General features: G+C 34.7%; 1 protein-coding gene across 3 annotated transcripts in view; it reads left to right on the top strand.

The window, feature by feature from the left end:
• LOC149773325 (uncharacterized) overlaps nt 1-26,456 on the top strand; it is a 158,745-nt gene that overhangs the window by 104,573 nt on the left and 27,716 nt on the right. For all 3 annotated transcript variants that reach the window (XR_016417384.1, XM_089946448.1, XM_089946449.1), the window contains exons 15-19: nt 9,321-9,452; nt 13,384-13,550; nt 19,276-19,395; nt 22,941-23,097; nt 25,579-25,762. Coding sequence is in view for 2 of the 3 variants with exons in the window: in XM_089946448.1 (XP_089802574.1) it covers nt 9,321-9,452; nt 13,384-13,550; nt 19,276-19,395; nt 22,941-23,097; nt 25,579-25,762 (760 nt within the window). In the remaining variant the exon portion in view is untranslated. The remainder of the gene's footprint in view (nt 1-9,320; nt 9,453-13,383; nt 13,551-19,275; nt 19,396-22,940; nt 23,098-25,578; nt 25,763-26,456) is intronic.

Below are 26,456 nucleotides of genomic sequence, written 5' to 3'. Positions count from 1 at the left end.
TCATTAACTAAATATTCTCAAAAATACCTTTAGTTTGCTATGTGATCCATTCCCAGTTTAATAGAAACTTGGCCATGGACTTTAATTGCAAAGTCGTATTGAGAGCACACCAGGGGACATGTTATTTTATCTATTTGTGATACTTGTAAACTTTATAACAAGAAAAGACAAATAGATTGTGCACTTGTTTCATCCTTGCTTACTAGTAAAAGAAATGTTTGCAAATAGTAATATTAATGAGATTAATGCATAAATCATATGCATAATTTTGTTTCATGGCAGTAAATCTTGATTAAAACAGAGAGAAAAGAGAACTTGTATTTGCATGCATGCACTCTTAACTTTACTTGAGAAAGCTGCCAGGAAAGAGTAGAGGACCACAGTACTATAAATTGAATTTTGTTAACTGGTAAATATTTTCTTTTTCATTATGAGTTCTAGCAGTCTGATTGGTCAGGCCCATTTGAATGTCTTTGTTTCACACCTGCATGAACTGGAAATTATTTTGTATTTCACCTGCCCACTAGCACTTTTTAGATCATTCACAGAGAATCATAACTTGAGTGATGCAATATTTATTTATATCAATAATAAGAGTAGTATACTGGAAATTACACATGGCTAAGATATATTCTGTACATAAAAATGTTGTAAATGAAAATAATGACATAAAGGACCCTGCATCAAGATGTGAGAACTCTAAAGTAATGATCTGTTCCATTTGTCCATCATTCTGTCTGTCCATCCATTCAGATTTCTTATAACCACCAAAGCTCAGGAACCCTTGCACATAATTGAATGATTTATGCTAGGTGAATTACCTGTGACATATAGATGTAGTGTTTAAAGGTTTTATCTTTTCAGATTCAATTTTGATGGGATTATTACACTTGATCAATTTTTACATCTCCCTTACAGTAAATTCTTGTAACCAGAATAGCTTTGGAACCTTTGAACATATTATGATGTAATTTGGTCTGTGCAGAATGTCATCAACATAGATGAGCCAATGATTGGTTGTGTCTCATTAACTCGACTTTAAAATCTTCTGATTATACACCATAAGAGCTTTTGTGATGGCCTTTAGTCTGGCATCAGAGTTGAAACTTAAAAGAACCAGTGATAGAAAACAACTTTAATGGACTGAAAAGGTTCTGTAGCAGCAAAATATCTAAGGAGGTATGTTTCTCTATCCCACCAGTATCAAAAAACTTTGTTAAAAAATGTCTCAGTGAACTTGATACCAAGAAAGCTACAGGACTTGATCAGATTGGTCCATGACTTATTAAACCTTCTGCCTCTGCTATTGTAGATAGCATAACATTCATAATCAGTTTAAGTATTGCAACCTCATCTGTCCACAAAATATGGAAAACTGCAAAAGTAACTCCTATTCACAGATCTGGTTCTAAGGATGATGCTGATAACTACCGACCAATCTCAATACTACCAAACTTGTCAAAATTGATTGAAAAACATGTCCATGACTTATTCATGTCATATTTAACCAAACACTTGCTGTTACACCCTAATCAGTCACTGTAATACAGTATGGGGTAATTCAGATGATAAAAACATAGCAAAGCTGGCACATCTTCAAAAAAGAGTATTAGGGCTAATATCAATCCAGAAAGAAAGCAATGAAAATTTAGCTGGTAAGTTAAAAATGTTACCTATTAAAGACCGAATCTTAATGTACAGGATATCCCATAATAGTGCTCCTGAATATTTACAATCACTATTCCAGTATAGGCTACCTGGTAATACTCCCCACCTGTGATCCATGTCTACCAATCAGTATAAGATTCCCAAACCAAATGAGTTATTTTGTTTAAAAACTTCCAATACTTTGGAACTTTGCTCTGGAATAGTATTCCAGCTGAGATTAGAAATGCCCACTCTGTTTCCTTCTTCCAAACCCAATATACCCAGTGGCTTCAGAGATGCAACTAAAATAAATAAATTCCATTGTATGAGGGCCTCAAGGTAGATTAATTCTTACCTAATTGTGTAACCCTCTTTAAACAAGGTCATTATTATTATTATTATTATTATTATCATCAGTTTGCACAAATGTTTTGTCACTGCTCCATGCTAAACTATTGGGAAAATTGCCACCAAACTTTAAATTACCTACTGTTATTTCATTTGCATTACATTTTCTGGAATGGCAGGTCTCCAGGTCAAGTAAAATATTCCCTCCTCCAGTTAGTGGGGCCCTAGTTGGCTGAGTGTTTGAAAGCACTTTTTTTACCAATCAGTGCCATCTCATCTCTGTCCACATGGGTCTTGGCCTGAGCCAATGTTGGTACATGAGAAAGCTGCCAGTAGCTTTCCATGGGTTGTTGGTTTTTAATAGTTTTTTTTCTTCTGGGTTCTGCCTGCAACATTTGGACTGATCACCATATATAGCCCATCTTGCACTGAGAAATGGCATTAAACCTAAAAACAACAAGAATAAAATCCTCCAGTTAGTAATTTGAGTCCCACAATCAAAAAGAACATGATCCTAGGTCTGATTTCTTGGTCATAGCCAGCATACAGAAAACTCATACCTCATTTTCAATAGACTTCATGTGAGTTACTCGTGTACTAATCATAATTCACCTTTTTGGTCATTTTTAAACATTCTTTTGCAAATCTAGTACCTTTTGGTGTCAGATAGTTGTTTTCTCCCAAGTCTTTGCATTATTTGAGTGTCTTGTTTGTTCTTTATTCTAATTTTGAAAGTGTTTTATACCTTGCTCAGCAGACAATGCTTCTGTTAACCCCTTCTTAATAATGTGTTAAGTATTATCTACCCTTTGGTATTTTGGGGTTCTTTTGTAATTTGTCTCATTCATTGATTAATATTTTGCTTGGTGTGTGTACATGAAGTAAATGTGGGATACATACATGATCTGTATGTCATGCACTGGACACATGTACAGCTGACCTGTATATTGTAGATGGACAGATCAAGTATGGGACAGAAAGGCCCTGCTTTCTCATCATCCAAGATAACAACATCCTCAGAGATGACCTACTGAATAACCTGTCCCTCTTTTGATTGAAAATGACTCATCTGGATTTAATACCCAACCTGGAGAAGTCAGATATCATCCAATTTCATTATTTTGTGTATGTTGGGATGAATTTCCTCACTAATCAAGGAAGGGTTTATGTCCCACCAAAGAGGACAACTCAGATTCTGTCACTCATAGTGGGTCTTGCAGCCAAGATTTTAGTGTTTGGTCACCATTACCTCTTGGCTCGGATTCCTCTGGGATCCAATTTTTATCACTACTTGTGTTAGATCAGTATCAATTCCTGACCAGAGTCCTGATTCACAGTACCAAACTCTGCACTTTTCTATACACAAATGCATCAGGTTCATCATGGAATGGTCACTTCATATAAACCCTGCATATAAGCAACCTAGAAATCTGGGCAGTGTTTCTAGACACACAAGGGCAAGTCAACATCATAAGGTATCATGTCATGGTTGCCATAGAAAACACATCAGTTCTAGTATACATCAGGCATCTGAGATGTACTTGTGCTCCTTCTTTTTGTATGAAAATCTCAAAGTGCCTCCAGTTGTTAAATCACTCTCAGAGTCTGACATATTTCTGGACAAAATGATTATCCTGACAGACAGCCTGCATATACATGGCAACATAGTGCACACACAATGGTCTGTGCATCTGTCAGATGCTTTCTCATCTGTGGGATAAACTATTAGTGGACTTTTTCACTACAAGACTGAACAGAAAGTTCCCTTTGTATGTCTCTCCAGTACCAAATCAGTGGTCCTGGAACACGGATGCCTTCAGTCTGAAGTTAGATTGTCTGTACACTTACAGCTTTCCACTTTTCAAAACAATTCCAAAGGTTCTCCACCATGTCTTAGCTCATCCTGACCTCAACAATTATGGTTCAGTGATCTACTTCACCTGTTGGTAGATAAGCCCAGGAGATTACTATAGAGTATGAATGTGCAGTGGCAAAATAGGAGTCTTTCTTACACACTAGAGCCATGGTGGCACATTGGTTAGCATGCTGAATTCACAACCTAAAGGGTTCTGGTTCAAATCCTACTATTGGACAATCATGGGTCAGCTACTGTGGTGTGTCTTTTTGCATGGCACTTTACTCGAATTGTCTCCTTACTAAATAACCTACTTTTGTTGCTGTGGCATAAAGCACCAAACCAAACCAAAGCAAACCTCCTGCACAACAACCTCCAGATTCTCCACCTTCACACTTGGCTCATCTCAAACAATTGATCTGCCATTTTAAGTGCTCAGCTGCATCACCTGGGCAATCCACTTCCAAAGTTTACAATGTGAAGTGGAGAATCTTCTCTAAATTGGTGCAATAGGAAACATGTTGATCCTAACTGTCCCCTTTGAATTGCAGTTGCTGTTCCATTTCTACTCTTTCATTTTGAGCAAAGAGAATGTTTTGTTTTTGCTATAAAGATATATGGGGCAGCTCTTTCTCATACTCTTAAGTTCTAAAGGAGTTTCAGCATTGGGTCAGACCCTCAGTCTTTCTGATCTCATCAGGTATTCTGAGTTCTACAGACTGGTATCTAATTAATGCTGAGATGGAACATTTCATGTGGATTTTTTGGCAATTTTAAAATACACCTTTTGGACCGCTGAGTGAAGCCTCCTTTGAGAATATTAACCATACAAAAATCATCCTTCTCTTCTTAGAATCAGAAAAGGGAAGGAGTGAGCTTCATGTCTTGTCAGTGGAAATGGGTTGTTTACAGGTCAGTAGTAAATGTTATTTGGTTTCTCTCTTTTTCTAGCCTGGGTTTCGAAGTAAGAATCAGCTACCATTTAATAGATCCAGTTCCTGTTGAAAATACCATGTATTGCCTATCTTGTGTTGAAATTGACATTAAACCCTACAACAACAACAACCTTTCATCTTTGGTGACTGTAGCAAAGATGTTCACTTGTTGGATCCAATCATAACAGAACAAAATGTGGATAAATGATCTACCAGCTTATGGTAGAGAATTCTCTTACTCTAAAGCAACAGCATTGTTTTCTATACCATTTTATGTCTGGGACCATCAACCTCTCTCCTAAGTGGTAATTCAGCAATGCAGTAGTTGCATGTAATGCATTACTATTAATAAAATGTAGTGGGGTGGGTGAAAACTAATTATACTATTGCAAAGATTGTCTCCTCCCACCCTACTCAGATGTACAGTAATTTCAGTCCCCTCAGTAATCTAAGCTAAATGTTCTCCTTTATGGATCACTCATCACAACTCTGTCCAAACTTGGTTCAGTCAAGGTACATGAGAAAGCTTGGGTCAGATGTTCTTCCCTGGGTTTTAGTTTTCTTCCTCCACCAAATATACTGGCCACCATGTATAGCTTATCATGTACTGAAACATGGTGTTAAACCCACAAAGCTGAAACAAGCAACCTGTTGTCTTGTTCAAAGTCAGAAAAAAGAAGGTATTACATATGTTGTCTCTGTTACTGTGGAATCATACTGAAATCATATTTGTTTAAAATCTGATCCTCCAGTTACTATTTAGAGAAAGACATGGATTTTGGATGCAGCATCTTGGAAAAATTAATAGAGTGCATTAGTAGCAAGTTGCTACTTCTACTGAATGCATGGTCACATTGACATGGGGTTTTCAACAAAATACTTATTGTGATATCTTGTTGGTCCTAAATGAAAATGGTGTGGATTTTAATTCCAGTATGGCCACTAGACAGTTTTAACGCTTTGCAGTTAAACAGAAGATAGTCTTATCATGAATTCCTGGAAATTCTTTTCAGCCACTATAGCCTTGGATCCTTAGAGGGACTTTTATTTGATAAAGTTATAGCCTTTGACAGATTGATTGTTGCTTGTGATCTGAATAACTCAAGAACCATTCATTCTGATGCAATTTTATATGAAACTTGTTTCATAAATCTGGATGTGTCTTTTAAGAATTTTGTCTTGAAACTCTGAGTTTTGTTATGGCCCTTGAGAATTAACTTCGTATCTCTACTGGAATGCAGCTTTGTATGAACATCATCTCAAATACTTGCATGTACTTTTTATAAGGTTTAGTGTCATCTGATTTATTTTGGATAGAGTTATGCTCATTTTCAAGGATAGTTTTGTCTGCATATGGAAATTTTGTTATGTTGCATGACATATCTGCAAAATATTCTGCTAGAATTTGGTACAAATATTGTCTTGTCAACTTACTTGGAGATGTACACTTTATGGGTTTTTTCTCATCTGCACCATTTTAAACATGAGTTACAGCCCTTGTCAATCAGCTTAATATTTTATATAAACTGTTGCTTGTAATTAGTATAGCTCATGAACCATTCAACATGTTTAATGGAATCTGAGGTCAATAATGTTTGATATACCTGTGTTTTGTTTGTTTCATTAGGGACAGAGTTACAGGCCTTGTCAACCCGTGTCATATCTTTACATGGGATATTATTGATGAATTCTTGAAGGTGTGGGATTTCAAGGATTCCATATCATCATTTAGAGTAGTCCTGGCCCTGATTGCTCATCTTTTCATAACTTTCCCAACACATGTTCTTCTGTTTAGAGCCCCATGGAACAGACTGTATTGAGCAGGGACCTTTGTAATGCATGCATCACAAATAGCTTTAGGTTAACATGAAAAACTCTGAACAGAAATATTTTTTAAAAAGATGTAATGTTAAAAGTGTGATTGATCAATGAGTTCAACCATTCAGAGAGAGAGAGGCAGGAGACCTGGTATTCCACATTTTCTTACAAGTTATATTTTAAACATGTAAACCTACACTAAAACATTTTTTTTTGTTAAAAATATCTAATAGGTCATAATGAATTGATTATTCAAGCAGGATTTAGGCGGAATACGCCACATATTCAGACAAATTGCATTTTCATGTACATTATGAAATTGTGTCCAGAAGGAAAAATGATATAAATGCACATTTTGTTCAGTTTCTATCTCATTTTAAATAAATAATTTGTGTAGATTTTAATTCTAAGCACTTTTACTGACTCCCAGTCTTAATACATGGAAGTTGTGCTTGTGTTCATTGAAGATTTGGTTCTTGTGGTCATTGAAGATGTGGACATGAAATCAACAGAAACTTGTGTTGTGATTCAACGGGTGCAGGGTATATTATTTTAGGGAAGTCATGGTTGATAAACCAAAATAAAACCAAGTGAAAATTATAGTGGGATTAATCGAAATTTGAAACTTGGCATGTTTTTTTTTTTCTTTCTTTCAAAAAGTTGAGCAGTGATTATTTATTGAGACTGCAGCTTGGCAATATCTCTCTCTCATTTTCACAGATGTTTCTGATCAGAAACACATTTAACTAATCTGTCTGAATTTATGCAGCAGTTTGATTTGCCATTTAATCAAGTCACTCTTGCTTAGCTTTTTAAACTCAAGAAATGTGTCACCTTTTTATTTTTTACAAGGGCCTGTTATCATCTTTTATCAACTCAAATTGGCGATTTTATGTTGAGTACTTTTATTACTTCATGCTTTGGTGTCAAGTCCATCTTCCCAATGTTGGCTGTCTCTCTTTGTGCCTGTGTTAGTGTGGGAAATGTCTTCCTGTTTAGTATCATTGAAAACTTAGGTGAAAAAAAAAGTTTTTTAAGAACAAAATTTATATGGTATTGCAGTTAGTGCTACTTCCAAATTCCAACATCAGGAAATATATGTACATAATTAAACAATTAGGAAATGGTTTTGCATAAATTGACTTAATGTTGTCATATAGGTTGAGTATGTATGGAGATTTTACTCACATGGGTTCAGTTCATGTTATGATTTCACTAACATAGTATCAGTTCATGGCAGGTTGCCAAAAAACTACTGACTTTATGCAATAACAGATCTTTATTGCTGTTTTAAATGTTAATTATACAAAGTATATTAGTGGTCTAACTGAATATATGTAATACATTTTCTTTACATAATTCTCTTTATTCTTTTTTAAGTTTAAATTCAAGCTAAAATATTGCATGATGAATTTGAGTATGATCTGCTATTAATTCTTGTCAGTATTTCCTATGAACATGAATTTAAGATGCCCTTTTCCTCCCAGTAGATTCAATTTTATGTCTTCCTTTTAGTGGAGATTATTTTGCTATGACCCTGTCTGTGTGTTCATCTAACCATTAACTTATCTTTCCTATATAATAAATTTTGCTTTGCTTCATATACCTTTGTCAAATATTGTGGATAGCTTGTACTGTGAGTAATGAAGAAGCACATATATTTCAGTGACCAGAAGAGGTCAAGGGTCTAGGTCACTGACTGAAAGAAGAAAAATGGGTTTTGCACTATAACATTAATTCTACATCACATATCTGGAGCACACTTAGTGGATACTTTGCACTTGACTTATCAAATATCTATTGACTTTTGGAGCAAAAAGTATGATCACTGTGGAAAAGGTTTCCACACAGTAGCATTAGTTCAGCATTGTCCACCTGGACTAAGCTTTTCAGATGGCTGCCTGTCTTTGTTGAGGTTGAAACCTCCAAGGCCAAGATAACTGTAACTGAGATGAGAAAAATGGTTTATGGGAAATAACATTAGTTCAACATCACAGACTTATGAAGAAGCCTAGTGGATCAGAATCTCAAAGGTCAAGATTATTGAGACTGAAAGCAGAGCCATGGTTTATGGTTTCTGCACAAAAAATCTTGTTCTTGATGATGCATCTTCACCAGCTTGGGTTGACTTATAGGCAGGGTAAGAGAGAAGCTTTCTGATTTGGGGGTTCAAACATCAAAGGTAAAGTCACTGACTTAAAGAAGAAAAATGGTTTTTGCATAATAATGCTAATTCTAGATAACTTTCCTTGACCAAAGTTTGTGGAAAGCTTACACTTAAGATATGGAAGACGCCTATTAATATGTGATCAAAAGGTCAGAGGTCAAGGACATTATGGCGCAAAGAAAATGGGATTTTGCAGAATAACTTTAATTGTATAGCAGGTTCCTTGTGCAAACTGTGTAAATGGCTTACACTTAGGACAATAAAAAACTTAAAGACTGCGGTCTAGAGGTCAGACATCATGATCATGTTCAGTCTAATTAGATGGAATGGTTTCTGTAAAGCAGCTTTAGTTTAAGACTGCATACCTTGACCAAAAGTCAACATAACTGAGACACATTCAGCAGTGTCAAGAGATAATCATGTCCTACTAGCTCCTACATAGAGGACTCTTAAATACAGGGTTGACACATAGTGTGCCATTAATGGTATGCTTGTTAGTCTTTATTGTACATTTAATGGTTAATGAATTTTGTTTGTTTTGTCTCTTCAGGATAATCATCCACGATGTATCTGTACAATTTGTGATTTCATGGCAGAACATGCTTATGTCATAAAGAGACATATGATGAGACACAACACTTCTGGGGCCACAACCTGTGATATATGTGGTAAAATGTACAAGGTAATTTTTAATTGGATATGCTATAGTTTCATTGAGTGATATATGTGTATTTAAAATTTTCATTGTATATAATGTTTTATGTTTTATTTTTAATTCTTTTTGACAATAATACATCAGGAAAGTGGCAGCTTTTCTGTGTACCTCTCATGGTAATTAATTTTTCCCTTCCCCCCAAAAAGTTCTTTGATTTTTTGCACATTTACAGTTTCATCGCCCTCATTCAGTCTTATGGTGATTTGGTTTTTGTTAGTTTTGATGTATGTGTTTGCATTTGGGATAAGGAAAAATAAACTGTGACATGTATCCTATAGGTACTGCTAATACATTCAAGCTCACGTGTCATCTTAAAAAGTTTGAATATAAGTGCACTGTACAACAGTGTATGTGTGTGTGATTTTGATTTTTTACGTAGCTTTAACGGTTTTTCGGTTATATCACTACAATATCTGCAGTGTGACAGTTAATAGTGATGTCTAGAACTGGGGCATCATGCTGCAGACACGTAGCATGATGTCCCACCCAGTCACATTGTCCTGACACCAGGCTGACACTAACTTCATAATGCTGACCCCCAAGCTTGACAGCTGCTAATACCATTTTTATAAGTCTTTGGTATGATTTGGCCAGGGCTCAAACCTGCAACCTCCCACATCCAAGGCAAATGCTTTAACCTCTAGGCCACCAGAGTGGTACACAGTACAACACAATTCCTTGTTAGTGAGCAGTACATCAATGCATCCTCTCAGAGTACTCACTGGAAGCATCTACACACTTTCTGTCTGATTATCCGATTATTAAATGACATTTTCTGTTCACTTTTTGATATATCGTTTATGCACTGAAAAACTGCATTTTCAACTAACTACATGCTGTCTTTTAAATCATCTGCCCCTTTGCAAATCGTTGAAAACTGGACTTAGCCAAAAATCACTAGGAGCTAAATTAGTGCTCTATGGAGGCTGTTTCAATGTTTGGATGCTGTGCTCCATCAGGAAGTCTGCCATAATGGCAAATTTATGCAATGGTATGTTATCATGAGTAGATGGATAGCTCAGGGTATATGTGCACAGATGGATGGTTTGGTAGTGTTCCATCAATTTTGTTTTCACTTTGGAGGCATAAAAATATCCAGTGACACTAGCCGAGCCTTTACAACATGTACCTGGATGACCAGGCATTTTGAATTAAAAATAATCTACATAAAACTTTCTTTACACTTTGTCTGCCTCAAATGATTTGTGGTACCTGTTAATTTTTTCAGACCCAAACATTATAAGTTTCTCTTGAGCCAAGTTCAAAAAAGTAAATTCCTTTTTCATCACCTGTGGCAATCTCATTCAAATGTCTCTGGTCACTCTTCTTTTTTGGCATGTAGCTGTTTGGCTATTTCATCCCAAATCTGTTTTTGATTAGTTGTCAACAAACACAGTATGTATCTTGCATAAACCCATTGAGAAATATCTTCCAGTGTATTGAGGGTCTTTATCAACAATCCTCTTCACAGCAGTCATTTCCCATTCACCAGTTGCAGACAATGGCCGCCTAAACATTGTTCATCTTCCATAGATTTGTGACCATGTTTAAAATGATGAAACCACCTCAAAACATCAGTTGGAGAGTACCAAAGGGAGCCCAGATTTTGCATTCTACTATTTTGTACAACAGCAGACTTGTTCTCCTTGTCTTACATTTTTACATTGCTGTTCTTGTTTTGTTTTTTTATCTCAGATCATTTTATGGTAATGTATCTGGTCTATCAATAGGTATTAAGTTTATTGACAGGTTCTAAGAATTTTTTTTCAGAAGTTTTTAAATAGCAGTCATATTTGAGCACTATTTAATCACTCATGACAAGACTGTCAATGTCAGTTTTCACTTTTTATGTGTAAAAATGATACAACCATGTTGAATTATCAGTTTTAGGAGCATTGTTAACTCTAAACTAAAATCTATCATTGTATATTGTCATGTATATTGAACGTGCATTGTTTGATGTTTTTTTAAATATTTATTATATGCTTTCAAAATGTTGAATTGTATTTGTATCAAACCTAGTCCAAAATCAAGTTCATTGTCAACTTGACCAGAATCATTTTTTTTTATATATTCTGTGAACACCCTAACTAATATTTTCTCTATCAAAACGGTCTAATATTATGATCAATATCAATAAAAGTAAACATATTTATTTTTGTCTGAGTCAAGGACATTGTGTTTACCGTGTTCTTTATTATAAGTTTAGTAGCAGACCTTCTAATTGTGACTAAGATGTTTCTAGAAATGAACTTTTGGCCCTCATCCAGGTTATTCTGTGTCATATTTTTTTAATATAATCTTGTCTATTGGAAAAATTATTTATTCCTGCAATAACATCCGGGCAGAAATTATTTATATTGTTGTATTCAGATTTTGAATTGGGTGAAATTATTTATTATCCTCTGGAAACACAAGTTGCTTTATAATTTTTTGGAAAGAGACATTAATTGGAAATTAAATAGAATTCAGACAGGGGAACCTTGGATTATATTTCTGTGATGCAACAAAAAGACTGTTGGCACATCAATACAGTTCAAGCCATTGGCACATTTGTACATTAGAAACTACTGGCCACTACAGGCACATCAACACCTTCAGCATTGCAAATTATTTGGAATACCACTTAAGTTTATTCAGAAATTTATTCAGTAGGACTTGTGTTAGTAATGCTAGGATTATTTGGGATTTATTTCACAATATGGTAAGTTCTTTTTACATTTTCACTTTGTATTCAAGGGAAATAAATTAATTGTTGAATTTTACAAAGCTTGTTGCTTCTCACTCTTCTGTTATATTAAGACCATAGGGTCCTAATAATATTGAAATGTTGACAGGTCTAATGTTAACTCAGCTGATTAAATAGTTTATGTCAGATGATGTCAAAATAATTCTTGAAATGGGACATTATCTCAAGCATGCACTTAGACTAATAAGTCTTTGGATGTTTAAATGTGATTACCTGTGCTGATTAGGGATGATACATGCAGTGGTTGTTGTTTGATCCATTATCAGTGTAATGTGCTCCATTCATATCGGCAGGTTCAAAGTCTATATCCTTAAAGATGTTGGAGTTGTCCATTGCAAAGTGTTCAACGGTAGAGACATGGAAAACCCTGCTTTTACACACTTCATTATAACATGAATTTATACATAACACAGTTGCATCATGGCTTCTGACTTTTTTGTCTTGAATGTCCATTATTACCTGATACTACAAAAACTTCAGCCATGATAATAAAAATAATTCACACAAGTTTCAGAAACATTTAGCATACAGATCATAATTAATGTTTTACACAGCCATAATTAACTTCAGTTCTGCATGGAGCTGTCATAATCCCACTGCATCCACCACTCATCATATTCATATATATATATATATATATATATATATATATATATATATATATATATATATATATATATATATATATATATATTCTATCATTCTCACTATATTGGCATTTGTTACACAATCTGATTGGCAGCTACACACCCCAACTGCCATGTCATTAGATATTTCCCATATAAATGGAATGACAGAATCAATTAGACAAAATACAGGGACAAGTGTCTGTACATTTGCATCATGGTCTTTCTTTAACAGTCTGTCTTCATTAGAGTTCATGTACTGGTTTAATCATACCTGAGCACTATATGTTCTATACCATGAGGTTAGAAAAACATAGGAATATAGAAGAGGAAAATAATGCAGACCACACTGATCATGACCTGAAAATGAAAATATGAGTTTGTCGTAATTTGTTGCATTGCACATATAGTACATAGAGGATGAAGGTCATTGTGATATGACTGAGTCTTGTAGATGAAAAATAATTTATCCATTCTAAATCAAAATCTGATGTGGTTTCCTTTCTTTATGTTACATTTGCAGGACCAGTACATTCTGAAAATGCATATAAAAATGGTTCATTTGCCAGCTGAGGTACTTTTTGAGTGCACAACCTGTTCTAAAAAGTTCACCAGAAAAGCACATCTGAAGCGACATTTACGAATCCATGACCCAGAAAAACCTTTCAAATGTCCTCACTGTGACTACAGGTAAAAGACATTTTGTTCACACAATTCTTTACAATGTAAGAGGGAAAAAAGGAAATGCACTCCATTGTTCCTTCATTGGCATCCCTCATATAGAACCAGTAGCAGAACTGAGGCGGTATTGTGCTACTCACATATGCAACAAATACTTGTCTCCCTTCTGAAGGGTCCATAACTTACTACACTGACTGTACAAAATGTTCTTGCCAGTTGTATCAGCTTCCATCATGTGAGACAGAAGCTGTTACGAAAATTCAATTAAGATGCTACCAATAAAAGGCTTTTGTTTTATGAGGGATTGTGATTATGCATCAGATTTTGTCTCTGTTCTAAGGATTTTTATTTTTTACATTTTTTTTATATGTCTTTTAAAGAACTTGAACATCTTTATCTTTTATCTTGTAGGCCCATGTGTTGTGCTTATTTGGATCGATTTTTCTTCCAAATGATTGCTTACAAACATTTTATATCAGCATTACTGTAATTAACTGAGCCAGTTTTGTTTTATTGACATGCAGTTAGAACCTTATACATCTGTGAATAAATTATTTAGATTTTAATTTCTAACTAACTAATCATATCTATGAAATTAGAATTTCTGAGAAATACCATCATTTTAACTTGCACATCATCCAACATTTCAAAAACTGGTCTTTGCCTCTTTTGTTGTATATTTCTAAGATTCTAACTAAATAATCACAAATAAAACAGCAGGGTAGATGTTATACAAAGTCTTTATTTTGGGGAAAACCAAGGCCAGATGTTAAGTGCTACCATTATATGGTTTTATGAATCCTGCCCCTTGCAGAGCAGTATAATTAGTTTTTCTTTTAACAGCATTTAGACTGCTTTTGAAAAATTTTCTCATGATTCAAAGGGTTTGGATATTGAGTAAGATTCTGTAAGTAAAGAAAATATTACTGCAGTTTATTTTTGCCTTGGTTATTATCTTATCATTCTTCAATGTTGAACCCATGCTTGATGCATTCAGCTAATGCTCATCTTTTAAAAAATGTGGAAAGTTGTATCTAATAAAGCTTACTTTGATAGATAATAATACTGTCCTTCACTTTATAACAACCTTGTCCCCTGGGCTTATCATGGGATAAATGTACAATTAAACCTTAAGAGTCCATCCTTTCTGCCAACAAAAAGTGGTCTCTTAAAGGCAGGTGGACTCTCCTAACAGGTCTGTGCAAAGAGGGCCAGTTTTCAAGGTCAAAATTCAACTGTGTTTAAGAAGGTAAAATAGCCTTAATTATTGTGCATATATTTTCTTCATTATTTACTGTTCGTCTTAAAATTATACATACATTCACCCATCAAAATTTATGTTGTACAAATACCTTTTATTTGATTTAATATGTATTTGACAGAATTTTGACATCTTTACCACTTATTATGCTGGCTTTCATGTTTACATTTATTTGAAGGGCTTTATGTTCCTAAAACTTTATTACAGTTCTTCATTTTTACATTTTTAGAACTTTACTTTTGAATGGCACCATATAGCCACTATTACACTGAGGTGCCATTTAATGTACATACATACATACATATGCATGCACACACACCTGCCTACCTACCTACTTGCACACACACACACAAACACATACACACACACACACACACACACATATACATACATACGCTCCAGTGCCTTAGTGGTTAGAGCATCTGCCTTGGATGCAGGAGGTTGGGGGTTCGAACCCCAGCCAAATCCTATCAAAGACTTATAAAAATGGTGCTAACAGCTGCCTCGCTAGATGTTCAGCATTAAGAGGCTAGTGTTAGGACTGGTTGGCCTGGTGCCTGGATAATGTGTCTGGGTGGGACATCATGCTACATGTCTGCAGCATGATGCCCTAGTGCTGGGCGTTACTACAAACTGCAACACTAAAGACATCGTAGTGATATGACTGAAAAATTGTTAAAGCTACGTTAAAAATCCCAATCACACATACACACACACACACATACATTCATTAACTTGTAATCTGTTAGCATGTAAATTGCAAAGTTAAGATAATACATACTTATGCTGTCCATAAATTGTAAAGTTAGCAATGATAACACTTAATACATTTATTTAGATCCAAAACCATAACCATAAATCATCCATAACATAAATACTTTATCAACTCAATAAAAAAAATGGATGACAAAAGCATGCATCGAGGTAAGCAGATAACAAGATTTCTGACTGTGGTACCTTAAGCAGTGTGTCCAAGTCCAGTTACATCAATACAGCAACAAAGAAAACAAAATCTTTGCAGAAACTAATTATCATGTCTGAAAAAAAATGCAAGAAACTTCTTAAGAGAAAAAGATGAAAACCTCATTTACCATGGTCTGTATGTATTATAGCTCTATGGACAGATGACTTATTGCAATACTCAGTGTACATAGTTACAGTGAATACAGTATTAGAAGATACTTCATGGCATTTCTGTATTGGTGTTTACAACAGGAAAATATGAACAATGAGCTTTGTGAACCCATTATTGCTTGCTTTAAAGATAGAATGGTTGATTGCAAAAAGGGAATAAGATCACTTTAGCACTATAGTTCATTTTTTTATATGTAGATAGAACTATGTCAATGCATTTAATGAAACTGGCAAAAAAGTAAACTTTTTCAGTATTTGTTTAAGTTGCACCATCAGGAAAAGGCAAATATATTTGCCATGGGCAAAATAAATTATATAAATTAAAAGATTAAAATTAGCACAATATTCCAATATTAAATTGGCAACAAAACAGTATCATATTATATTGAAGTCTGTGCATAATGTCGAGTATAGCCTGACGTGCTATGGTACTTTTGGGTCTTAAAGTTAGCAATTGGTGCCCCTAACAACAGAAACTTGTCTGAGGGAATTAAAGCGATGCATCTGTAACCACCTGTTGGGGTGAGTGACACTGGCATTGTCAGTGAGAATGGGCCCCACTAATATCAACATGAAAAGTACACTTTGACCACAGACTGTTTTATCAGCTCCATTTCTTCAAAAAAAAGTAATAAATCATGTAAAACAAAGCTTTAAATTCAACACCTGTCAATTGCAAAAGCCACCAGAAAACAACACTAACATACTTCACATTTTGATTTTTATATGCTACCCTAGATTTCATCTCTTGCTTCTAGACAAATATGGTAATCACGTCATCTGACTCTTGCATGACATCTTTAGACATTGTCTGATGACAAGCCGGTTAACCAATTAATTACAGTGATAAGATTATAGAATCTGTTTGAGACATGGGGTATGGCCATGTTTGGAAATATGATACATGTATTTATGGGTACTTTTTTAAAATAATGAACATGGCAGCAGTCCCGACACTTTCCCAAAATCAACTGATGAAAAAGAACTAGTAATTATCCCCATCTAATGTATATAAGATAAGCACACGATAGGTGGCGCTGTGCAGAAAAATCTTAAAAACTTATAATATGGCAATACCATAGAACCTGCAATATTTTAGGAAGCTACTTTATTAGATAATATTACATTTTTGAAATAAATTTTTTAATTAAAACACATGATATTAGCCATACATTATTTTTACTCTTTTGTGATAACAACACAGTTGTTATTATCTTTTAATTGTATGAACCATTCCTTTGATTCTCCATAATTACTGTGTATTTGGATAGACTCTTTTTTTTTTTTTAATGAGCCAATTAAGGAGTGAGAAGCAGACCTCATACACTAGTCCAAGAACATGTATGTTTAAAAACTCTGGACAGACAGCTAGAGAGAGAATGTTTGTAAAACACCAATCCTGTTTTGTTCTGCCCCTGTAAAAGCCCATCATGCTGAGTCACTGAGGGATATTCAGAGAAGGGGAGTGTTATGAAAAGTTTTAATTTTTTTTACCTAGGAACCTAAACTAGCATGACCCAGGGGTCTCATTTAAATCCCCAGCATATGCACTGACAGGAGGTAAAAACTCACAATTGGAAATCCTTACACAAGTAAGACTTCAACTTAAACTGCATTCTTTTCTTTTTTTTGCAAAAAAAGTAACAAACAGTTAATGCCATGACATGATTTTATTGCCCTCCCAGCAAAATATAATGAAATAGGTATGGGGGTTGAGGTGAGCAAAACTGTAATGGAGATTCAAGAATAAAGAGAAAATCTGAAATGGGGCCTCATGCACCTTTGGTCAGACAAGATAACATGTAAAGTAGCCAGGATGGTTTCCTTGTATGCTGCTCACCCAATATGTTTGATCAAACTAGCAAAAATAGTTAATTGTGACACATACAACCAAGCACAGCCCACCTATAATTAACTTGGGGGTTGTCACAGCAGATGATGTAATTTCAGAGAGGGTCAATATCAGATAATTATTTCTGACCTAAAACCTGTTGTTTCCCTGAAATGTATCATGGACCCAGTCCAAAGTCAGAAGAATCATCTAAACACAGTACATGTTTGCAATGGACAATAGTCAGAATTGCTTTGAAAGTGAGTTTAATCATTACTAATTTTATTCCACAACTACATCATTACCAAATAATTAAATAAGCTAAACTGAAAGATCTAATTGATTTTGGTGGTAAGACATTTGTATCAAACAGTTATGAACTACAAAGAACACCATGGTCATATTAGTTGTAAATTGATTTTGGGAGGAACTGCAGCTTTATAGTTCCAGGAGTTGGTTGAAATTTAAATATTGATGATTTGTTCATCATCACCAGTCTCTTATTGATTTGAATTGGTTGGATTGTACCGTTATATTTGTTATGGATAGTGTCATTTTCACATAACTTGGTAATGGGTTAAGTTGCTTGTATCCATAAAGCTTAATGGTTTACAAGCCATGTTTGTCATCTGCCATGTTGTTGGTACATGGTTTATATTAAACAATGGAAGGTTATATTAACTTGAAATAAGATATTTCTTTCTTTTCCTGGAAGATTTTGTCCCAAAGCATTTAACAGTTAAAATTAAGAAAACTTGAGAAATTAATATTAGAATATGGAAAATTATAAATGAACCCCTGGTCATTTGATTTTTCTGAAAAATCTTCAGTTATTTTGATTATTTATAATACTGCAACAGCTTTAAAAGTTATTTTGAACTTTTGCTTTGAAATTCATAAACTGTTTTGTCTGCGTGGGTTCGAGTCTCGGATTCAGCCAATGTGGGTATGTGAGAAAGCTTGTCAGTAGCTTCTCGAGGGTCGGTGGTTCTTTCCGGGGATTTCCCATGTTCTTCCTTCACCATTAATACTGGCCACCATGTATAGCCTATCGTGTGCTGAAAAATGGCATTAAACCCTACAACAACAACAACAACAACAACATAAACTGTTTTGCATATCTTCAGACCAATCCTGGTCATATCCTAGTTTTTGAAGTTTTTTCTTGAAGTTGCCAAACAAGACCAGTACAGGTCAGTGTGACCTTACCTGTGATTTCCTTGGCAGGATATATCCAGTAATATGCTGAAGACACTATATAAAATAACCAATCAAATCTTTCCTGAATGGTTTAAAATATAAACCAACCAACAAAATCCTTCCTGAATGACAGGACTTGCACAACATGATGAATACAGTCAGGCCTAATGCATGCATGGATGGGTGGGGTCAAATCATTACAGTTGTTTATGCAAAAAAGTAGTAAAAAGAATTTTTAACAATTTGTGGGTTCTTAGATATTTTTATTTCTTAATAAGAAAGTATTTAACGTTAATATTTCTTTACAGAGGATGCGAAAAATCTGACATTTCTAAACACTTGTTGATCCATGAGGAACCAAAACATTTGTGTGAAGTGTGTGGCAAGACTTTTAGGCATATAAAGAATAAGGAATTACATGTCAAAAGGTAATTCACACAAACAATGGAACCCAAAGTAAGCCAACAGAGGTACTAATCAGTTTCATATTTTGTGAAATTATAGACCCAGATTTGCCATTGCTTAATGTACCATCTGATGTGAGTCTGCACTGTTAATGTGAAATCTTTAGTCGAATGAACATGGTATATGCTAGTCCAAGTTTCATGTGACTTTTCCCACATCATATTATATATTTTGATGGTTAATGCCAGGGTAGGAGGTCAGAGCACATTCTCTATTGAAGATATGCAATTTGTCAAAACCATATGGCAGAGGTATAGTGTAGTCTGTTTACCCTTATTTCACAAATTTAAATGACCTTGTATCAAACATATCCACTTCTCTGATAGATAAGTAGGTAACCTAGTTTTCATTCATAACAATCAAAAAATATTTTTTCTTGCTAAGCTGTCATATGAGCAAAATCCCAGTGTTTAAAACTGGATCTCATACTGTAGGCCATTTTTCACACTTTCTGGTCATGTTATCCAAAGTTCTTGCTGCCTGTATTTTTCTTCATGTCAATTGTCAAAACATGATGCAAACAACATATGTCAGGAAAAGGTCAATATTTCAGTTGCATTAGATAATGTCAGTCACAAGATATAGCAATCATGAGATTTTCAGTGCTGCAATGCAGGGTAGAATATTTTGTGCTCATGTGACTAAGCTGTGTGGGACTGAAATGTCAAATACTTTGTGATAATGTGACTAAGCAGTGCTGTATTGCAGAGTGGAATACATAGTGATAATATGTCTAAGCAGTGCAGCATTGCTGGGTAGAATGAGTTATGATCATGTGACTAAGTAGTGCTGCATTCCAGGATAGTATACATTGTGATCATGTGACTAAGTACAGGATAGAATAAATTGTGAATATGTGACTAAGCAGTGCTGCATTGCAATGTAGACTACTTTTTCATGTGACTAAGCAGTGCTGCATTGCAGGGTAATTAATATACATTGTGATCATGTGACTCAGCATTGCATGATAGAATACCTTGTGATCATGCAGCTAAGCAGTGCTGCAATGCAGGGTAGAATTTATTGTGATCATGTAACTAAGCAGTGCTGCATTGCAGGGTAATATACATTGTGATCATATGACAGAGGATTACAGGATAGAATGCATTGTGAACATGTGGCTAAGCAGTGCTGCATTGCAGGGTGGAATACATTTGATCATGTGATTGAGCAGTACAGCATTGCTGGGCAGAATACTCTGTGATCTTGTGACTAAGAAGTGTTGTATTGCAGGGTAGAATACGTTGTGATAATGCAACTAAGTGGTGCAGCATTGCAGAATAGATGCTATTCATAAATACTCATGTGAGCTTATTAAAGGTGCAATTCGTGTTTAAGTACTAAGATAGCTACTCAGCTTATTGATTTCAGGTATGTGGGGTTTATTACAAGGTCACAATTTTTCTAGACCCTATCAAAAGACACTATCTTATACTGCTACCTCCTTGTTCTGCAAATTACATGCTTTCAGTAAGGGATACTTTCTAACTTCCAATTGCAACATAACTGTCCAAATATGTAACATGGTTGTTGGGAGAAGGAAAGTCATTGGAATTATTTGCTGTTAGATGTGCATTGTACAGGATGATTTATGGGCTCTTGTATAGTGCAGGGTTTGATACTTCACTTTCTCAACTCAAAATGGTGAGATAGTGAAAATTCCAAACTAATTCAAGGTAAGGGTTTCTCTTTAATGACAAGGCTTTGATGGAAAATACAGTCTACAAAAAATTTGTTTTCCATTTGTTTGATTAAGTGTATGCAAGCACTTTGCTTTCACTCTTTAGTAAATACACATATACCAGAAGGAGAGCTGACTGGTCTCAGTTTTTAATTACTTGCAACTGGTTCTAGAAGGGACAATAAATAAGTTCTGGAAAACAGCCATTCACAAAATAAAATTTAAGCCAGTAATTTACTTTTATATTTTTGTGATGGCATGTTGAGTAAAAATTTATTCTTGGTGAATATTTTTATTAGGTTACTGACTGGGTAATTGGATTTATTTTGGAAGAGCACATACACTTTGCTCACAAAATCTCTCTGCAGACCCAGGGGTGCAGAATAAGTCAGATGTACTATCCAGCATGTAATAAGAAGTGCTTGCTGGGAGCAATCTGTTTACAGCATCCTTTGATGATATTCCAACTCAGAAGATCTTGGACTTTTTAAAAGAGTCTGGTTTATATAGAACAATGTTGACTTTGTATTAAAAGATTTTACACATTTTTGCATTAATCTTCATTTTGCATGCCTTTTTGATAAGTTTTTCAACATATATGCCTTTTATTTCATGGTGCATAATTATTTTTGAATGGAGTGATTTGTCTTCTAGAGGATTTTTGGCACAGAATTTTTATTTTACCAGTTTTACTGAGAAGCTTTTTCTCAGCATTATATTGCCATGATTGTGATGATGTGTAATTGAACCTTATAAATACATACATACATACATACATACATACACACACACACACACACACACACACACACACACACACACACACAAATACATACATACATACACACAGATACATACATACATACATACATACATACACACACACACACACACACACACACATATTGCTCACAGATTTTTATTTCTTGCCTAAATGCAAGAGAGACGGATCACTTTGATGTCAATGGTGGCATTGCAAGGTTTTAGTTTTGCATTCACTCTTTTGACAAAGTGGTTCTGGAGCTGTTCTTGGTTTAGTTTTGCAGGTTTTTTTTTTGGGGGGGGGGGTATTTGGAGATCTTTATGCTTAACAGGGTCTGAGAAATGCATGGAATGTACCAGCAGCCATTGGACTGCCATAATACTGAATCTTGGCTGTCTTGTGTTTAAATGAGGTTCTCCAATGGGCTGCATGTAATGTGCCCTGGGGCTGCCAGAATAATGGGTCTTGACTGTCATGTTTTGAATTCAGGTTCTCCATTGGACTGCTACATTATATTATTACTTGTTCATCCTTTGTTTAAAGGATACCTCTGAAAGTATTTAATGTGCCTGGAGTCCTGGGGCTGCCAGAATAATGGGTCTTGGCTGTCATGTTTTGAATTCAGGTTCTCTGTTGGACTGCTACATTATATTATGACTTGTTCATCATTTGTTTACAGCATACCTCTAAAAGTATTTCACTATAGAAAATCATTTGAAATTACTCATTTAAAATTTTTATATTTAAAGCTACCTGTCTCATATTAGACATCTGAATTTTAGATGGACTACAGCATTCTTGTATTAGTAGGTACATGTAGATTACTGGACTATTATCAGAAATTAAATATGTCAGACCTTGATAAGGGACTTTTTGAGAACAGTGTCAACAAAAATAAAAATGCATATTCATTTCAAAATAGTATGCAGACAAAATAGTACCATTACCGCTTATAATTTTGGTGAAACTTAAGATTGATGCTAATTTCATCAAAGAGAATATTTTCAAAGGACTTGCATACATAAAAGATTTTACTGATTTTTTTTTTCTAATATTATTTTCAGACACAATGGTCAACGTGATTACAAATGTGGAGTGTGTGATTTCTATGGCTATACATTCACAGATATTCGAAAACATATAGAGCGGAAACATACTGACATGAAGTCACTATTCTGTGAAAAATGTGGGGTAGCCTTCAAATCAGAGGCACAGCTTCGAGTAAGGTTCCCAATGAAACTTATCTTCCCCTCCTTTTCTCTTTGTATCTCTCTTGCGCTTACATCTCAAATGTTTTTTGGTTTTAAAGTTCACCAATAATTAGAAGTTTCAGAGCTGAAGACAATATCTGCTTTTGACAAAAATGTCCAGTTATGTGTAAAATTATAGGGTCGTTCCATGTCCACTTACTGAAATAAAACTGGGATGGGTGGTCATTACTGAAATAAAACTGGGATGGGTGGTCATTACTGAAATAAAACTGGGATGGGTGGTCATTACTGGGTTAAGTGAAAAAAGATAAACAGGTTTCTGTATTGAAATATTTATGGTTTGTAACATAGGTCAGTATTCATGGTGAAGCAGGAAAGTCATGATCTGACTTTTGTTTCTATTTTTATTGTGTAAAGTTAGATTAAGGCAGCTATTTAATGTTTATTGTGATCCTATAGTTAGTCAGTATTTGTTAGAAGTCACAGAAGTTTTAGCTTATGTTATCAAATATATTTCAGACCTGATGTTATTTAAAACATTTTTATCTCCCACTGCAACCTGCTCAAGCAATGATGTTATTTGTCAACCTTGCTTATCCTGAAATAAGCTGTCCTGTTTTTAAAAAAAATTCTTGTAATTTTTTTTAAAATGTTGATATCTCCAAATGATAATACTATTTTAGATTCATCCCATGGTTTGAGGTTAGCACATTATTAACCCAGATTAATATTTAAATTTATAAGCAATATATATTTATTATAAATGGTTTTCCCAAATTACTCACTTAAACATCAAGTATAGTTGCAAGACAGCATAGACCCTGATCTGCCATTACATAATGCCCTGGTAAATCAGGGTCTGTTTTGTTTGTTCCACATATAACTCCTAAAAAAGCTGCATAGAATAGCCCGATCTTTTGGTGTTTTATGCAGTAGCTAATTTGGGTCTATGCAGCTTTTACAGTTAGACTTGACTTAAAATCAGGTATGTACAGTAATTATGTTTTTTCCTTTGGAACCTCTGCCATGGTATCTACCAGTCTGTTGAAAATTGGGTCTAATGTCTATGTTTATTTTTTTAAATAGGTTCATATAAATGCAACTTTTAAAACATCCAGATTACAATACTATCACATAAGATTGCATTCACTATTGTAACCTTTTGTTTTCTGATAAATTGGTATAAAGGCTGAATTTATGTGTGAAAGTTATTTTGGTTGGTTAACAATTTACTACCTTTTGTTGTATGAATTTTTTTTCATAAAATCTTCTGTTGTTTTTCCCTTTCTTAATTATAGTACTGTGTTGTTTTCCTTTTAATGGCTATATTCTATATAAATTTGTACTTTTTTCCTAAAAGAGAAATACCTAGGTCAGTTGATACTTTTCATTTTTCCTTGATTGATGACGGGATTGTTAGTTTACTTTTTATGGTTTGCTAACATCATATAAAAGCCATTGCATAATGGTTTATTGTTTGCTTGTCCTCATAGCATCATTAGCCTAAACAGCTTCAGCATTAATCTACCAGAACATTAAGGGATCACTGATCTGGGTCTACCTCCAGTTTGGTATGTGCTATATGGTTCTCATTTATCTGATAAAATCCATTTCATTAAGATTTAGTCAGATTAACATGATCATTGGATAAATATCTCTCATAGATTCTGTAATGCCATTTGGTTGTGGGTAAATGCAAGCGAAGTGCAAATGCACTTTAGAGAACCCTATTCTGAACTGATTTATTATTGGTAAAATGCATCTAGAACATTGTATTATATACATGTCCAGCTATACATTGTCTTGGTCACAGGGCAGAAGATGCAGAGTTTTAGAACTTTTCTGCCAGTATTGTGCTGAAGTGCCATTAAACCCTATATGTTCATATAACAGTGTCCTATCTTTTAATTAAACCCTATATGTTCATATAACAGTGTCCTATCCTTTAATTAAACCCTATATGTTCATATAACAGTGTCCTATCTTTTAATTAAACCCTATATGTTCATATAACAGTGTCCTATCTTTTAATTAAACCCTATATGTTCATATAACAGTGTCCTATCTTTTAATTAAACCCTATATGTTCATATAACAGTGTCCTATCTTTTAGACTGTTTTGGGCAGATGCTAATGAATTGATCATATATGTATATTTCTAGCTTTTTATGTTGGAATGAAAATGTCAGAATCAAATAACATGAATGTCGGTTAAACTGTTTATTTTATGATATAAATGCAACAGATAGCTAAACAGGTTTGATACAGTCAAGTAGACTATGTCATTGAGCAGATTGGTAAAACAGTCAGTTAAATAGAGGCTGGATAAAGTCAGGTAGACTGTACATCAGTGAGGACATTGGTAAAACAGTCAGTTAAATAGAGGCTGGATAAGGTCAGGTAGACGGTACATCTGTGAGGACATTGGTAAAACAGTCTGGTCATTTTATGAATTCTTTATAAAAAAAGCTTCTTTTTTTTTTAATGACAGGACCATCGAGCACACCAGTGTGATGTGTTTATGATTGAACAAGCTCTGGCCATTGCTACATCAGATGGAAGTACTAGTCAAGCTACGATTCAGATCCCCTCCTCCATTACTATTGATGGTCAGCAGATAGCACTGGATTCAGATGGTCATGTCAATATTACTGTAGAGCAGGTCAACATGCCAGGTATGATCTTCCTTTGATCTGTGTATAGTGTAATGCCTCAGACCTCACTGTTTAGGACTGCCACAGGCAGCCACTGAACCCACTCAATTATACTTTACAGGTGTACCGTTTTATCTGCAGCAGCAGGTCATGTACCATCAGTGTTAGTAACAGCATCTTTATTTGACACTGCCAGAATCTCACTTTCACAATAATTAATGCTGTAATTGCTAATCTAATACTGCTAGAGGCAGAAACATGTCAATAACAAATTTCACTTTACTGATTTTAAACATGGGTAACTCTAAATTATAACATTAAATTGGTGGGGTGTGGGGTGGCTGGTCTCTTTTGGTTGCATTCCAAACAGGTCAACCTCACATTTCCTTATCTTGATGATTGTAGGATCAGAGAATTTCTGTTACAGGCAGCATAGTACATGTAGTAAAAAAATGGAACTGAAGTATCCAGAAAGTGTTTCTTATGGTGCTCAAAGCAAAAGGCACTGAACCCTCTTGTTCACACAGCTACGAGGAGTGTAAAAGGTCTGAAGGGGTCCAGATTTCCAGAAAGGATATCCAGTTGAGACATGTTGGAAGAAACCTTTTCATTTTCTCACACTGTATTTTGTCTGATTTAAAGGAGACCAGAAACCAATGGAAATATAGAATAATAATAAAAGTACTATAGCAGAAAACCTTATTCTGAAGTATCA

The sequence above is a fragment of the Sinohyriopsis cumingii genome, unplaced genomic scaffold, assembly GCF_028554795.1.
Source record: "Sinohyriopsis cumingii isolate HCF-2022 unplaced genomic scaffold, ASM2855479v2 utg000663l, whole genome shotgun sequence".
NCBI classification, from domain to species: Eukaryota; Metazoa; Mollusca; class Bivalvia; order Unionida; family Unionidae; genus Sinohyriopsis; species Sinohyriopsis cumingii.
The sequence above is the reverse complement of the archived record's forward strand: the minus strand, read 5'-3'. Positions and strand labels throughout refer to the sequence as shown.